The sequence below is a fragment of the Phaethon lepturus genome, unplaced genomic scaffold, assembly GCF_000687285.1.
Source record: "Phaethon lepturus isolate BGI_N335 unplaced genomic scaffold, ASM68728v1 scaffold37, whole genome shotgun sequence".
Classification (NCBI taxonomy): domain Eukaryota; kingdom Metazoa; phylum Chordata; class Aves; order Phaethontiformes; family Phaethontidae; genus Phaethon; species Phaethon lepturus.
In genome coordinates, this window is record NW_010553791.1 from 36429 (window position 1) to 51439 (window position 15011).

The 15011-nt window shown below is 40.4% G+C and overlaps 1 protein-coding gene across 4 annotated transcripts in view; it reads left to right on the forward strand.

The window, feature by feature from the left end:
* The window catches only part of MYH10 (myosin, heavy chain 10, non-muscle), a 102339-nt gene that overhangs the window by 34201 nt on the left and 53127 nt on the right, over nt 1-15011 (forward strand). For 3 of the 4 annotated variants that reach the window (XM_010291613.1, XM_010291614.1, XM_010291616.1), the window contains exons 3-4: nt 2483-2510; nt 14212-14314. In XM_010291613.1, the coding sequence (XP_010289915.1) occupies nt 2483-2510; nt 14212-14314 (131 nt within the window). Of the gene's footprint in view, nt 1-2482; nt 2511-14211; nt 14339-15011 lie in introns of all 4 variants that reach the window. The other variant, XM_010291615.1, reaches the window with a different exon arrangement.

Below are 15011 nucleotides of genomic sequence, written 5' to 3' on the forward strand. Positions count from 1 at the left end.
TCTTTCCCTTCCCACTTTTAATACTCTAAACTAATATTCTTCTGCTCTCTCCTACTATAATCACTCTGCTTTGCTCATTACTCTATAGGTTGGATTTTTGCAGCTAATGTCTTGCAGGGGACAGTCACCAGGGGTGCAGCGTTTGACTTGTGCTCCTGGTAAAGTGCAGCCCAATGCAGTTTGCACAATGGCTAAGAGGATCACTTGTATTTCTTACCGTTCTTGAACAAGCTAGTACAAGAGGTTCAAAGTACAACCGTTTGCATGTTTTTAACATTTTTCAGTCAGAAAGCACCTCATATTTTCCATCATACATGATGATAAAATGTAGTTTAAAACTTGCCAGCGATGCAGTCCATAAGCCTCTGGTTTAGCCCGCTGTGGCAACGTGTAGTAGCATCTGCCTGCTTTGAAGGCATGTCTTTCAAACCTTCTATTCATAAACTAATTAAAATAACAGTATTTTGCTGCGACCAGGTCTTTTTTTAGCTGGTTTGTCTTTTTTAGATGCATTGTGTCCATATGAACATAACCTTTTGATCTAAGGTAAATTGGGACTGTTATGTAGAAAATGGTTCTTGGGTCTCCCTTCCACCAGTACAGCTTTTTGTACAGTGTGTGAGGGCACTGATTCAGCTCAACACAAATCAGACCAAAACCCAGTTTGTCAGCGGCTTTTCTGCTCGTCCTTTGGCTGTGCGACGCTGATGACATGAGTGCTGGCACAGCTGGAGGAAGGGGATGGCCCGATTGCCCCCTCAGCAGCTGCCCGGCTGTACACCCCGGCTGCCAGGCGCCCTGGCAGCCCGCGTGGACCTAGAGCCAGGCTCTAGGCAGTCCTGCCCCGCTGCTGGAGCTTATGTTTCGGCTGCTGTGCTGCAGCCTGCTCAAGGAGCTGATGGGGCTGAACACAAACTGGTTTTGTACCCGAGTGGTTCATCAGGCAGTGAAATGGGGGGAAACACAGCTCACTGCTGAATTTTATTTATATTATTTTTTTACATGCTACCTAGCTAAGTTGAAGTTCTGGTTCAATACTAATTGTTACCCAAGAGCGCTGTGAACTCAGCTCGTTACACAGGTAGGATGACCGGTTTCATACAGTCTGCAAAACTCAGCAGTAACTTGCAACTCAGTTTAACAGTACTTTTTCTGGACCCATTTAGAAACAATGTGAAATGTTGTTTACATAATTCTGCTTAGTGTCATGAATGTATTGAGGATGTATATGTGGACATAGATCTGTTTCAAACCTATTAAGCGTGTGGGGAAGCTGCCGTGTAACAACTGAAGCTGCCTGTTCATCCTGCTGGTAATGAACTCTGTGTCCTGGAAGGGGCAATGATCGTCCCATACCAATCGCTCCCTTTCTGTGGTCCATCGGAGCCTTGTGTTCAAGCAGAAGGGGTATATGTGGAGAGCGGCCGGGAGCCTAACATGTAGTCCTGAGCGTTACACTCGAAAAACAAAGCTTGATTATTTTTTATTATTATTATTTAATTTATTTATTTTTTACTTATTATAAAGTAATCCATCGCAAGTTACCAATCAGAACAGAAAACCCGTTTGAAGTTCTGAGCTTGCAGGAGGAGATTGTGTCCTTTTGGAGCTAGTGACAAACAGCTCAAGTGTAAAAGCAAGATCTTTGTGGTGCAGATTTATGCAAAAGATGTTGAACTCATTGAAAACACTGGCTCAAACAGGGAGTGGAGAACACCTTTAACTGAAACGTTTTACGTTTTTGCAGGTATATTTGTATGTTTTGATTATATAATTTTTAATATAGAGTGTATGATGTTGAAGTATATTCTGTAAAGATCCTGTAATTATGAAATAGCTCTTGCAGGCTATAACTGACCTTCAGGCATTCTTTTCAAAGGACGTGAGTGTGGCAGTGGGTGTCACAAAAGTGCTGAGCCACACCGTATTGCGGAGTTTGGCTCTGGATGTCCTTTTGACAAGTCTTTAATGAATAAGCTATATTATGGAAGCACTTCAGGCTTGCATGTTCATTTGAAAAAGGAAAAACAAAAATGTAGAGTAAAGCTTTTGGTTGCTGGAGATGTTAGCGCTGTTTCCAAGCGTCTGGTCATTAGTACTGTGTACTTGAAATTTTTTTTTTGCCTAATAGGTAAGACTTTAAATTTGATTAATCTCGGAAAGGGTGCCTACAGAATAAAAGATGTTGGGCCAGCTTTGTCTGAAAATATGGTTAAAAATATCACTGTGGATTATTATTGAATTTAACCAAATTTTTGGCTTTATGTGAAATGGCAGAACTTGCAGGAATGTCCAAGCTGTTGTTTGGGGGGGTGTGAACTGGAACATTTAAGGGATATTATTAAAATTGCTTGAGAGTGTCCTTAGAATTGTTAAGCTGAAAAGCTGAATTTTTTTGAATATTCATTTAAGAGAAACTATCTTGTAAATTACAGGACGGTATAAACAAAAAACTATAACCATGTTTGTTCTTGTTTTACAGACCGTGAGGACCAATCAATTCTCTGCACGTAAGTGAACACTTTTCATTCGGGCAATTTTGGAAATCTGTGTTGTGAAAGGGGTCTTTGATACAGCTGAGGTAGTCAAAACTTGGTCTTTAATCTTGACAGGTAGTGACTAATGGTTAAAGATGTAGCATGAGGTGATATTTAATGTGGGGATATATTCTTTTAATAGTTTAATTCACCTTAGTGAAAGTTTTGTAGGCACATGCCATTCAAGAAATGTAGTTTAAAAATGTCAGTCAAGAGATCTGAATCAGAAACAAAAAGCTTTAAAAAGTGTACATCTGTCTGAACTGCTGTGCCGTAACTACTCAATGTGTAGTGCCCGAGGGGGACATGAATCAAAAGTTGGTCTAGAAAGCCTGCTGAGCAACAGCTTAGCTTTGGATCTGCTTCAAAGGGGAGAACTCTGAGCAAGTTGACACTAAGGTTTCCTTTTGCTTTCTCTGTGTGCACCTGAATTTGCCCCACCCAGGAGCAAACTTGTAGGTTCAGCTTAAATTCTTCTGGGATCTGGAAATGCAACGGTGGGGTAGCCAGAAGAGTACGAATATGCTTTCAGGCTTGCGATGCTATTGAGCTGATCTGTCTCTGGGCTGCTGTTAAAAGGGGTGATCCCGTTTCCTTTCCTCTCCCACACAGGCTGTACGTTTCTGCAGCTTGTTAGGCCAGCATTGGGGGTTGGCTGCCAACATGATAAGCTAGTTCAGGGAGCGAACCTGGCAGAAAACTGATCTTGCCACAAAATGATGCTTTTCAGCAGTTTAGTTCTCTGGGTCAGCACTCTGTGGGCTGAGAGGAGTACTAGCCTGAAACAGGAGGTAAGAACATGAAGGAGGGGAACTCTCCCTGTTGGTAGCAGCCTGGGGGTTAGGATGGTTCATCTGTGTTGTGAAACCACAGATGGGCTCCATTCTGAAACTGCTTGGGTAAATGAACATATTCAATTATCTGAAGGAGAGAGGGAGAGTATGGTAGCTTGCATGCCTCTGACTTGGTTATGTGATCAGTTGACCGTACTGTGTGCCAGCACATACCAGCTGCATCGAGGCCATAGTTTGTGAGGATGCCTGCTTCCTGAAATAGCTCGATGGTTAGATTAATTGCTGGAAGGAGATCTAGGTTCAGTTTCTGTCTTGACATGAGGGATTCAAATCTTCATCTCTTGCTTCCTACAGAAGCGCCTTAACTATCAACTCTATACAATACTGAAGGTGGATCCTTTCAAGCCACACTTTTTTGAACCATGGATACTATGAATACAAGATTCATGGTGCCTAAGGACACAGAAGCAAATACAGTTCTGTAGTTATGATAAAAGTTGATTCATTTAACACCAGCTTGTCTAGGTCTGTGGTTCCTGCTCTTAGACTTCTGTTTTCATGTGATGACTACTTCATGTGCAATGTACAAAACAGCCCTCAAAGCAGGGATGGGATCCCAGAGCAAAAAGAAATGCTTTGTTCTTGGGTGTTTGTGGATGTTTCGACAGTATGTGCTTGCCCCAGGTGAATTTTTTTGAAGTAGCTTCACGTTTTGTGCCTATGCATGAACCTTGCACTCCTTTACATGGTCAGCCGAGACCACAAAGGTTGGAATGGCAGTGCTACAGGATTTAGTGAATGTCTGATCTGTTCATTTGCAAATGGGAAAGCCTTTAAGCTCTCTTGCCTTCAGTTTTGTTATTACCTCACCTGTAAGGTTACCGTAAGCTTTTGATCCTTTTGTACTGAATAGATAATTGAATTCTGTTTTATATCTGGTACAGCACACTTCAGCACGAAGTATCTGGATTTTGTGACAGGTTCCACATCTTGGCTAGGCAGTTAGTAAGCTGCTTGCTGTACATCCATTTGCAGAGAGAAGCTTGCTTCCAGATGGTGAGGGGTGGGGAATGGACACGCGTCCTTATAGTCAGACCTCAGGACAATGTGACCACATTGAGTACTGAAGTCTGGAGCTGCTGGGGACTCTCTGAGTGCAGTCCTAATACTAAGACCCTTAGAGATGGCCCTGAGGACCTCTCTTCTGTTGGACATGTAAAATGTTTGGTGACAAATCTACTACTCCACGTAAATTTCAGAAGTTGGTGCTAGGAAGCAGTGAACAGTAAATATCCGAAGGATTTCAACACTGCCCTGGAATCATATCACAAAACAAGGTATTGAAACTATTAGTACTATGACACTGGACAGGTTTTGCTACCTTTAATTCAGTGTCTTGGTTGTACCAGTGTTAAGGGTTACACTTAACAGAAGTCTGGGAGAGTCTTAATAAAGCTGAGTTTCTGGGCAACAGCTCTGTTGGCTGACTTGCTGTTTTAACTTGTGTTTCTTAGTGAAGTACTTACGCAGCAGCATAAATTAAAACAAGGTTAAAAAGATCAATGTCACTGAACATGGTTTACAATTACTAATTTCCTCAGTAATGTGGGCAGATCTGTGGCTTCAGAATTATTGAAGAGCAAGGCGTTGTATCTCCAAACTGGATGTACCAGACCAAAGAACATCCAGTCTTAGGTCTTATCTCTGGAGAATATGAAGACACATGATGTGACAGATGCTAGGATCCAAGGTGTTTCTGTCATCTTGAAGTTGCATACTGAAGTTCTACCATAGCCCAGGAGACCTTGCTAACGCTGTCTAACCATCAGCACCATTTAGATGCTGACTCTAAAAAAGGATAGTAGGGGTTACCAGACTGCTGTTAGGTTAATAACCACTTTTCTCTTAAAATGTGTTTGTCTTAGGCTGCTTTTCAGCTGTGTCCCATTCAGAGAGAAGTGCCATCAAAACCATTTGTATTCCCCTGCCTCTTTTGAACAAATAGACTGTAAAGACAGTTGCCTGCTGTGGTGCTGTCCCTAACATGGCTTCCCCCATGGGCTTCATGGGAGGGCTGTATTCTTTTGTCAAGTTTGCATTATAAACTCAGTACTTGACATTTGGCTAGCTGGCATGTTAAATCCTCTTCAGGAATGGGACAAGACCATGGCAAACTCCCTTGTGCCACAGGCTAAAAGGGGGTCTCATGTTTTAATCAAGAGTGGGCTAGTGTCCAGGACTTCTATTGCATTGTTGATTCCGTGGTGAAAAGGTAAACTGTGTGCGTTTCCCTTCTGTGCTACTGGTTTTACAGGTCATAGACTAAGGTAGGAATAAATAAGGTGGAAGGAGTGTGTCTTAACCGCACTGGAGGTTGTTTCAGAGACTCCTTTGGCAGTTCCTAAAAGGCTTGAGACACCTTCTCATCCCAAACTTGTCTCAGGACCTGGATCACCTGATTGACCCTGATCTTGAGTAGAGCTGGCAGTGCTCAGAATACTTTTTCTTTTCTCCTAGGAGTGGTTCAAGCTAGCTAGTGAGAAAGAAAACATCCTTGGACTCATGCACTTAGACGAGTGGACAGTTGTGGTGTGCCTGTCATGCTTCTGTGTCTGACTGCCTTGACCACAATTGTCTTTATATACGTCCTGAAGATAAATCTCTCCCATTGCTTGATGAAGGTCTGTCTGGTTAGCATCTTCACCTATATCTCCCTACCTCTAGTTATCAGACTTCCTGGGTTTTTACCTTCCCTGGCCTTTAGAGTAGGGGCCCAGATCAGCTCTCAAGTAATAGTATTTGAATGACACCTTACCAGGTCTCTGGACCCAGCCTCCTCTTCTTGACAGCCAGGAGTGCTGCTCTCGGGGGCATTCTTAGGTGTAAGATTGGTGCTATTTCAAGCCTTTGGGTTTGGTTTCAGTTCTTTCTCTTCAAAGATAATTTCGGCACTTTTTTCAGATGCCTGCCTGCCTTTAGTTCTTAGTGAATGTCTGGTCCATTTGTATTTCTTTTGGAAAACCTTTAAACTCTCTTGTCTTCAATTTTGTTATTACCTCACCTGCAAGATGACCTTAAGCTTTTGATCCTTCTAAACTCAATAGACACCTGAATCCTGATTTATATCTGGTACAGATGGTATTTTTTTACCCTAGGCATGAAAGTATGCAACTTAAATCTGGGATTGAGGCTGTTTCATTGTCTTCACCTGTCCAGATCTTTAGGAAATATCAATCCATTTCCCATGAAAGAACTGCAGTTACCTTCATGCAGTCACTATTCTAGTAAATAGCTAGCTGTGTCCAGATGTGTTGTGAAGCTGCATGGGTGTTAGTTAGTGTATTTTCTAACATAGTTAAACCACTTCCTTAGCTGTGTTAAGTAATTCCTTATCTCAGATATTATGTAGGCACTTGGAGATTTGTTCACACTTTGCCTTAGGAGTAACAGTGCCTAACGATCCAGGCTGGTTCAGCATTTGGTAGAGAGTAGTCATTGTTTGCATGACAGGATGGTACGCAGGCAGTATACCTGTTGAGAGAAGGTGCATGCAGGTAGAACTTCTAAAGGAATACAGTTTGCTGAGAATTATCTTAATTTTTTTCCCTCAAAGAGAATTGTGTTGAAGAATAACCTGTATTTCATTGAAATGCTACAGTTACACAGGCATTCATCTAAGTGCACTGTGTGGAGTGGGCTAGCCTGATGGGTGGTTCTCCAAGCATGCTTCTCATCGTGTCTCATTGTTTTGAAGGTAGTGGGTTTACTTGGAGATTTCCTGTCTCAACTTCATCACCTGCTGATGTTCCATGAGGAGTTTGGGGTGTGACAAGCCCTAAAGATGAGGAGTTTTGCATAAACTGGTGATCTTAAAGGTATTAATATTTTTTTTCAAAGTCAAACTTAATACCAGGAGGGAGAAAAAAAAAAAACCACAGCTGTGTTCTCTGGATGCTTGTCTCAGCAGACCATCTTGTCCTTCACCTAACATGGAGTCTGGTTCTTCAGGAGAGTATTGCTCAGACTGCCAGCTGGTGTGGCTGTCATTCAGTTCTCCAGTCCAGACTTGACACAGACGACTTCCTGCTCTTGCTGTAGAAATAAGAGCTGTCTCCAAACATAAAGTGGTGTGCTGCCTTCTTTCTCTCTTTTTTTTTGTTACCTTCTGTTCTCTTCCCTTCCCACTCTCCATCTTTTAAGGAACTGAGTAGACAATTGCATTGCTGCGGAGACTAGTCTACAGGGCTTTATTCTGAGTTTGTGGCATGTAACCATGGATATTTATGCCCTGACTTCCTTTCTTATGATTTTTTAATTTGTTTTATTGTGGTCCCTCCTGTTTCCCCCAAGCACCTCTATTCTTATGGATTGGTTAGTACTTGAGCCCCAGGGACAGAGTTTGTAAGGGAAACTTTTTGATTAAATTACTTACGATAGAGAGGCTTTTCTCAGAGTGAACCAAAAGTCATTTTCCCGTATCCAGAAGGACTCTATCTGCTCCATGGAATAGCCTTGATTTCCTCAGGTAGTAGTGATGTGATTTTCTTACGTGCCTTTTGCCTTTCACCAACTGAAAAAATCCAAACACGTGCACAGGTACATTTACCTGCAGTTCCTGAATCCATTGGACAATTTATCAGACATTGGTGAAAGCCAGATTATTGTCTGGCTAATGATGAGATGAGAGGAGCTGAACGAACAATAATGGCGATAATTTCTTTTTAGCTTTGAAGTTGGGTGGTTTAATCTTGGGATGCTAACCACTAACAAATTGTCAGTAAGATTGCTGGAGCTCTCTACTGCTTTGTATTTTAGTTCTTCAAGCTTTCAAATAAAAAGAAAACAAGCAACCCCCAAAACCAGCACTTCTCTGGGAAGCTAGACTTAACTAACTTCCGTCTAATCACTCTTCCCTGGTTGGAGTGCAAATGGTAATTTGTTTAGGATCTGCTGTCTGTAAATTCTTAGTTTGCTGAAAAGAAAGGAAAATATAAGTAGTTCCAGCAACTTCATGTTCCTGCTAGCTTATAAGTACATTATCAACCTGTATTAACCCAACATCCAATTACAGAAAAATGGTGCTAACTTTGCAGTGTGCAGATACCTCACTGTACATGTTTTCATTTCTGTAAGATGTGAAGTTGTAATGAACAGCTTTGCAGGCTTTTTCTTTGAGAAGCTGCAGCTGCTGGCGTTTTGCTGAGTTTTGTTGTTTCTCTTTGATTATTGCTGTTTGTTAATGTTAAATGGGCATGGCAAGCTCTTGGAGTCTGATGACCAAGATGAAGAAATTTCTGTTGTGGTATAGTAGGAATCTGAGGAATATTCAGACCTTGCCTGGCTTTGTTGTCTTTAGCTGCAAGGCAACTTTTGGAAAGTCAAATATGAAAATGTGCTGCACTGCACTTTTTTAGGCTAGTATGTTCTAAATTGGAGAATCTTACCACAAGCTTATAGTATTCTCAAAACTGAGACTGGGCTTGATAAACAGTCATTTAGCAGATGCTTGCAGCCATACAAGGATATCTAATCTGAATTGGCTTCAGTAGGAGTGGTGGGGTGTGGAGGGAATAGAGGCTGCTTATTAAAGGACAACAGCAGCAAATACCAAGCATTTTTGTATACAACCTCTGGCTAGAGTTCAGCTTGTAACATTCTCTAGACAACTGGTGTTGAGATGATGTGAAGCATCTAGAGAGAAATGAAGGAGCTATAAAGCAGCCTTGTAAATACTAAAGCCAATTAGTGACTCTTCTGCGCTAGTCCAAGCTATCAGTTATACCTCTTCGTTTCAGAAAATTAGCCAAGTGATTAAGACTTCCTTTTAATTACAGGTCTTGACTGTAAATAGCTGTTAACTTGTAACTGGCCGAAGATCTGCTCAGCTGTGTCTGAGAATAAGTGTCTCTTCTGTTCTTTGCAAACTGCTGTTGTGTGAGAAGGACAAAAGTCTCTGGGGCTCTTATGCAGTTACTTTCTCCTACGAACAATTTAATTGCAGACTTTCATGTTTTGGTGCCTTATGTACGTGGCTGCTTTGTATGAAACAAAGCATTGCTGGCCACGGGAATTCCGACCTGCCACTCCCAAGTCCCATGTCTTGTGAAATCAGGCACTGAGGAGAACTTGCCCAGGTGCCAAGGCAGTGGTGCCACTTCTCCTTTGCAGAACGACCTGCTTCCAGATGAACTTCCCATCCTAGGGTTTGTTGCTGATCAGGAATGATAGAAATAGACTGAAGCTCCTAGGGCAGGGGAAAGGTTTGAGTGATTCAGGCTCCCAGAATGGAAAATACTGGCTTGTTTGGTTAGTTTTTCAATAATTTAAATCACAGAGATGATCTGTAATGGGATAGATGACACTAACTGCATCCGACCATCCTAATATATTCCAGATGCTTATCTTCACAAATATGGTTAGCTTGCAGTAGGGACTACTTGCACAGGTAGCAAGATGAAGAAAAGTCTGTCTTTGAATTTCAAAGCTTTCTTTGTACACATGTTTTTGTGTCCTGTCTTACATGACTCATGGCACTACGCGTTGTATGTCCTGCATAGCCCCTGATCTGCTAGTGAAATTAATGGCTAGTTGGGTGGTGGTAGAAGGGTGCCAGCCCTTGCAGTGGGGTTCAGTAAGCAACTTTAGACTAATTTGACTTCCCTGAAAGCGAGAAATTCCTCTGTCACTTCAGGAAGAGGCGGTGGTGCCTTGTTCTGCCATGCTGAGTGCCGTAACTATCCCAATAAGATGTGTAGATGCTTCAAACCTGCTTGACAATAAGAAAAGCAACTGCTTCACTACCATTTTCCTTTAGAACAGTGTTTCCCCTCAGAATAGGGCTTTCCCAGACAGGCATTTGACCTGTTCATAAGTGGGCCGTATGTGAAGAGCGTGCTGCTCTCCTGGAAGTGAGAAGACCGGCTTCCCTTCCTGCTTTGTTGCCTGTTTGCTTTGTGAGCTGCGAGTCATCTCCCGCTATGTTCGTTTTGCCTGTTCTCTAGATGGCAATCTGTTTGGCAGAGGAAGTACTTTTTACTTCTGTGTAAAATTTGGGCTAAAGTAGCTTGGGGGGAAAAAAATTGCAGCTGGTTGAGAAGTCAGTCACTAATTTTTGCTAACCAAATCGTAGCTGAGATAAATTTGCCTGAAGAGTACTTTCCTTTATTGAAAATTACACTATAGCTTTACACGCAATGAAATTAAAACCATGTAAAAGTGCTCATGCTAGCTGAGCTTTTCCTATTTTAAATGTGCTTGAAGCTGCTTCAAAGCAAGAGCTTTGCTGCTCTAGGGAAAAGAGCTTTAACTCTAGATACTGCATAAATTCACCAGTGACTGTCAGACTTTCTTTGACCTGCCTAACATAGTTTGTAAGGGAGAGATCCTTCAGTTAATTGATGGAATAACCTTATACCTCCAACTTGAGGCCACTGCTAGAGATGATTTGCTTACTTGGATGCACTCTTTGATGTAGTTCATGATTGGAGTTGATATAGCTTTTCAATACAGTTTCATAAAGTTTGTTTCCACTAGTAGTGGAATAGAGGAGGTGAAATTATGACCCTACTGAAGTCGTTAGCAAAGCTGCCATTGACTGAAGTAAGGCTAGGATCTCAGCCAAGGGTTTTAGTTGTTTAATTTATGGTAACATATTAATTGAGTTGTATTAAAACAAGGTTTTTAGAAAGTTAATCTTTAGCTTTGCAATACCATCTCCATTTTATAAATATTGTACATAATGTTACTAAAAGTTTACCTTTTTTGGGCAGGTTGATAGAGGTAGAAAACTTTATTTTTTTAATCCCTGTGTCTGCCTTCCTGAGAAGGAGCTAAAGTACGCAGGTGTCATTATTTCTATAAATGAAAAGGACTTCATCCTAAATCTTCTAATTCTTTTATAGTATGTGGCAGCAGAGCTGTCTAACACTGTATCCTGCAGGAAATATTTGGCATAGTTGTAAGCTCCAGGGAGAGGAGAACTAGGATGATAACATCCATTAGTGTTGCTTTTGAATGAGAACTTGCATAAAGACTTTCTCTAAAAAAACCCCCACTGTTAGATTTAAAGGCTTTTTAGCAAAAGGAATGTATTGCAAGCTTTTGACCTTCCTGTGCTGTATGAAGCTTTACTGGTGTATATGCCAGAAAAGCTTGTTGATGAGCAGACTCTTCTAAAACGTGTGCTGCCCTTTTAGAAAGTCGACATCTGGACTGTATTTATTGTACTATTTTCTCTTCACTGGATGTGTCAGAGTAGATTTTCCTCCTTTAGAATTTAATAAACTTTTGTTTCTGTCACTTGACATAAAAGATGATTTATCTAGTTTTAAAGGCATGGCTAGTAATGCGTTCCCAAGCTATGACGACAATAAGAACAAATTGTATTGTTTTAAAATGTAAATGTGTATTTTGCCGTACTTCTTTTCTTACTTCGGTTACCTGCTGGAATAGTTTTAGTACTAAGCATATTTTAATACACATCTAGAAACAGGCAAGACAGCTTTTATTATTGCTTATAGTAATGAATTATGCTAATGTAAACACTGCAGTAAAAGGGAAACTAGAAATAAAGACCTGGTAAGCAAGAGCTTGCATCTGAGATCTTTTTTTCTGCTTATCAATCTTCATATTTGTCTTGTGTGTGGTGACTCTGGGCTGGGTAGAAATGGGATTTTTTCATTAAGAGTCAAAGTGTGGTGTTCCACTTGCAGCAGTCCCAAAGTACACCCAGTTTCTGTGTTGCATATTGATGGTATCTTGGCAAAAGGGAAACCCAGTTATCCATTAGCTAATTCTCAGAGTAATCTTCTTTGTAACCAGCTCTTCAGGTAATACCTTCCAAGTTTTTTCATGCCACGAGCAAAGCTAGCACAGCTGACAAGTTTCAAGGGAACTACCCTCTCTGCCTCCAGAAAGTTATGAGTAATTGAGTACAGTGATTTCTAATCTTTCATATTCTGTAGTAGTTTCCAGTGATGCTTGTCTTGCGAGGAAAAAAAATGGAACGAAAATGATTTTAGATAGGCTGATGTAGTTGCTTCTGAGAAGCAGATGCTGTCTATAAAATTGGGTGCCTTGTTAACGCTCTAGTATTGCAGGCCACAGTTTGTTAACTGAGGCTGCTGTGAATATCCCGCAGGTTGTCTGCACAGCCATTTTGTTTAGTGTTTTCAGTTAAAACTTTTCTCCTGCAAAACTTAAGGGCTGATACTGTCAGGTCAAGCAGATGAACTGTGTCACCTGAAACTTGGATCTAGCTCTTGTAGGCCACTCTTCCATGATGAGTTTGAGAAGCTGCTGTGGGTGAGGTTCTTCAGTCCCTGTTACTCCTTGCTCGTGGATGCAGAAATGCACATTCCCCCATCTCTTAGCAAGAGGTCACCTCTACTAGTGCAGTTGTCCTGTGGGGCAGCTGTGATTTAAGAGGATTGGAAGGTAAGAAGAAATGAGATTATTTGAGAGTCCTTTCTCTTTGAAAATCTGGGGTATTATCCTTTCTGTATATGCAAAGTTGAAATTTCAATTGTCTCATTTTTGCAGATGTTAAGTGTAATGTGAGGCTAGGGATGCTTCTGAGCTGCCTGTCTGATCAAGAAGTGCAGGTCTGAAGGTACTAAATAACTAAGTAAATGCAGACTAGCTACAAAACTGGGGTATGCAGCATGGTGGAGGAAGGTATTTATGAAGACTGCAAAAGAACGTGCTTAAATTCCCCCAGTAAATTAACATTTCAATTATAAGTATCTTAGCTGAGAAATATACAAGCACACAAAATGTGTACTTATTGTTCTTACAAAGAAGTTGGCTTCCAAACTTTAATTTCTGAGCAACTGTTGAACGACAGAAGTACTTTCACTCTTTCTATGCAAATCCCCATAATAAAATCCTTTTTAGCTTCACACGCTTCAGAGTTGCTAGTGGCAGTCACTGTCTCACTTGAAATGGGATCTTTCTGCAGTAGTTTACTGCTATTGAGTCACGGCTAAGTTAGACCTCGTAATCCCTTTCTGTGGATTTATCCAAAGACCAGACCTATGTGTTTAAAAAAAAAAAAAAAAAGAGCTGTAGTAACCTCATTGGTGATTGCTGGGATGTGAACTTGGTCATATTTCCTGCCTAGAATGTGCCATATGTAAATCTTGCAATAAATTCTGTCTAAACATGTTCTGCTTTAAATCTGTCTCTGTCTTAAAAATGAAATGTGCATTAGCTATCTTTATTGATCTGTGTACTATACCACTCTGCACTAATAAATTAATTTCTTAATGAATTCATGCAGCCCTGTGGCCATAAATATATCTTCAAACTAGCTAAGAGTTTGTGATGAGCAGTGCAAAGAATCTGTTTAAAATGTGTTCTGCTGCACTTTGAAACTGGCTTCTAAAGATATTGAATGTTTCCATCAACTTAGTAATTCTCATAACCAGCTCCTGGTATATAAAATGTATTAAAATGATGCTGAATATAGAAGAGTCTATGTGTGTGTGTGTATACATATGTCATGACTTGGAAAAAAAAAATATATATGTACCTGCACTCTGAAAAATTCTGTCTCTGGCCTTGTGATTAAGGCAGAGGACAAGTCTGTTTCTTGTTACTTAAGGTAACAAAGGAATTCAGGCTTATGGTGAAAAGCTTTTGATCAAACTAATGTTACCCATTGTATCAACATCTTAATACTACGGAGATCTTTAGGATGAAGAAAGTATTTCAAACAAATACCTTGTAGTTCCCTGCAACACCAGTGTTTTTGGTTTTAGACAGTGAAGGTCTGTGGCATAGTCAAAGCCATAAATGGAATGAAATGAGGCTGCTATAAACAAAGGGTTGATAAGTTGTTGAAAATTAATTTTGAGGAAAATGTCTGAAATGTTTTGCAGAGGTGAATCTGGTGCCGGGAAGACTGAAAACACTAAGAAGGTTATTCAGTACCTTGCTCATGTTGCTTCCTCCCATAAAGGAAGAAAGGACCATAATATTCCTGTAAGTTGGTATATTTTCGCATTTGTTTATTGCTCTTTTTGAAAACTACCATCTTTGCATTAAAAAAACACAGTTCTCTTGTTAAAGATAAGCTGTAATATAATGCATGCAATTTTGTCTCGACCATTATTTTCTCTTTAGTAATGGCTGAAATGAGCAGTTACATCAAAATTTCCAGTTAATGTTAGCTGCTTAACTTCTTGTTGTGAAATTAAAGGCTTTGTGCAAACATTGTAACTGAAACAGTATCAAAGCTTTCTGAGCCAGTGAACCCCAGTTTTAAAAAAAATTACTTGGGCAATTCTTAGTGAATTTAGTTCCCACTAAATGCTGTTTTCAGTTCTGTATTTGTGAACAAGCTTTCTGTTTGACAAATTACCTTGTAGATGGAAAACCATCAAGCTTAAACTGGTGTAGGCTTGCTATATCTAGAAGTCAGCAGCTAATAAAAATTTCAGATTTTATTACATTACGGAGTATACACTTTTACGTGGGAAAATCCTGGTTGGTTTTTTTTTTTTGGTAACTTGTCATTAACTCTGATTTTATGTAGAACTTTCTTCAGATTTACTGCCAGACTTCAAAATTTGCACTGAATTTTTAGCAATTCTTTGCTTTAAAAAATATGAGTGGGTTTGAATATCTGTTGTTATGTGCACTTGGATCTCTTTGCAGTGAAGTATTCAACTTTGCTACA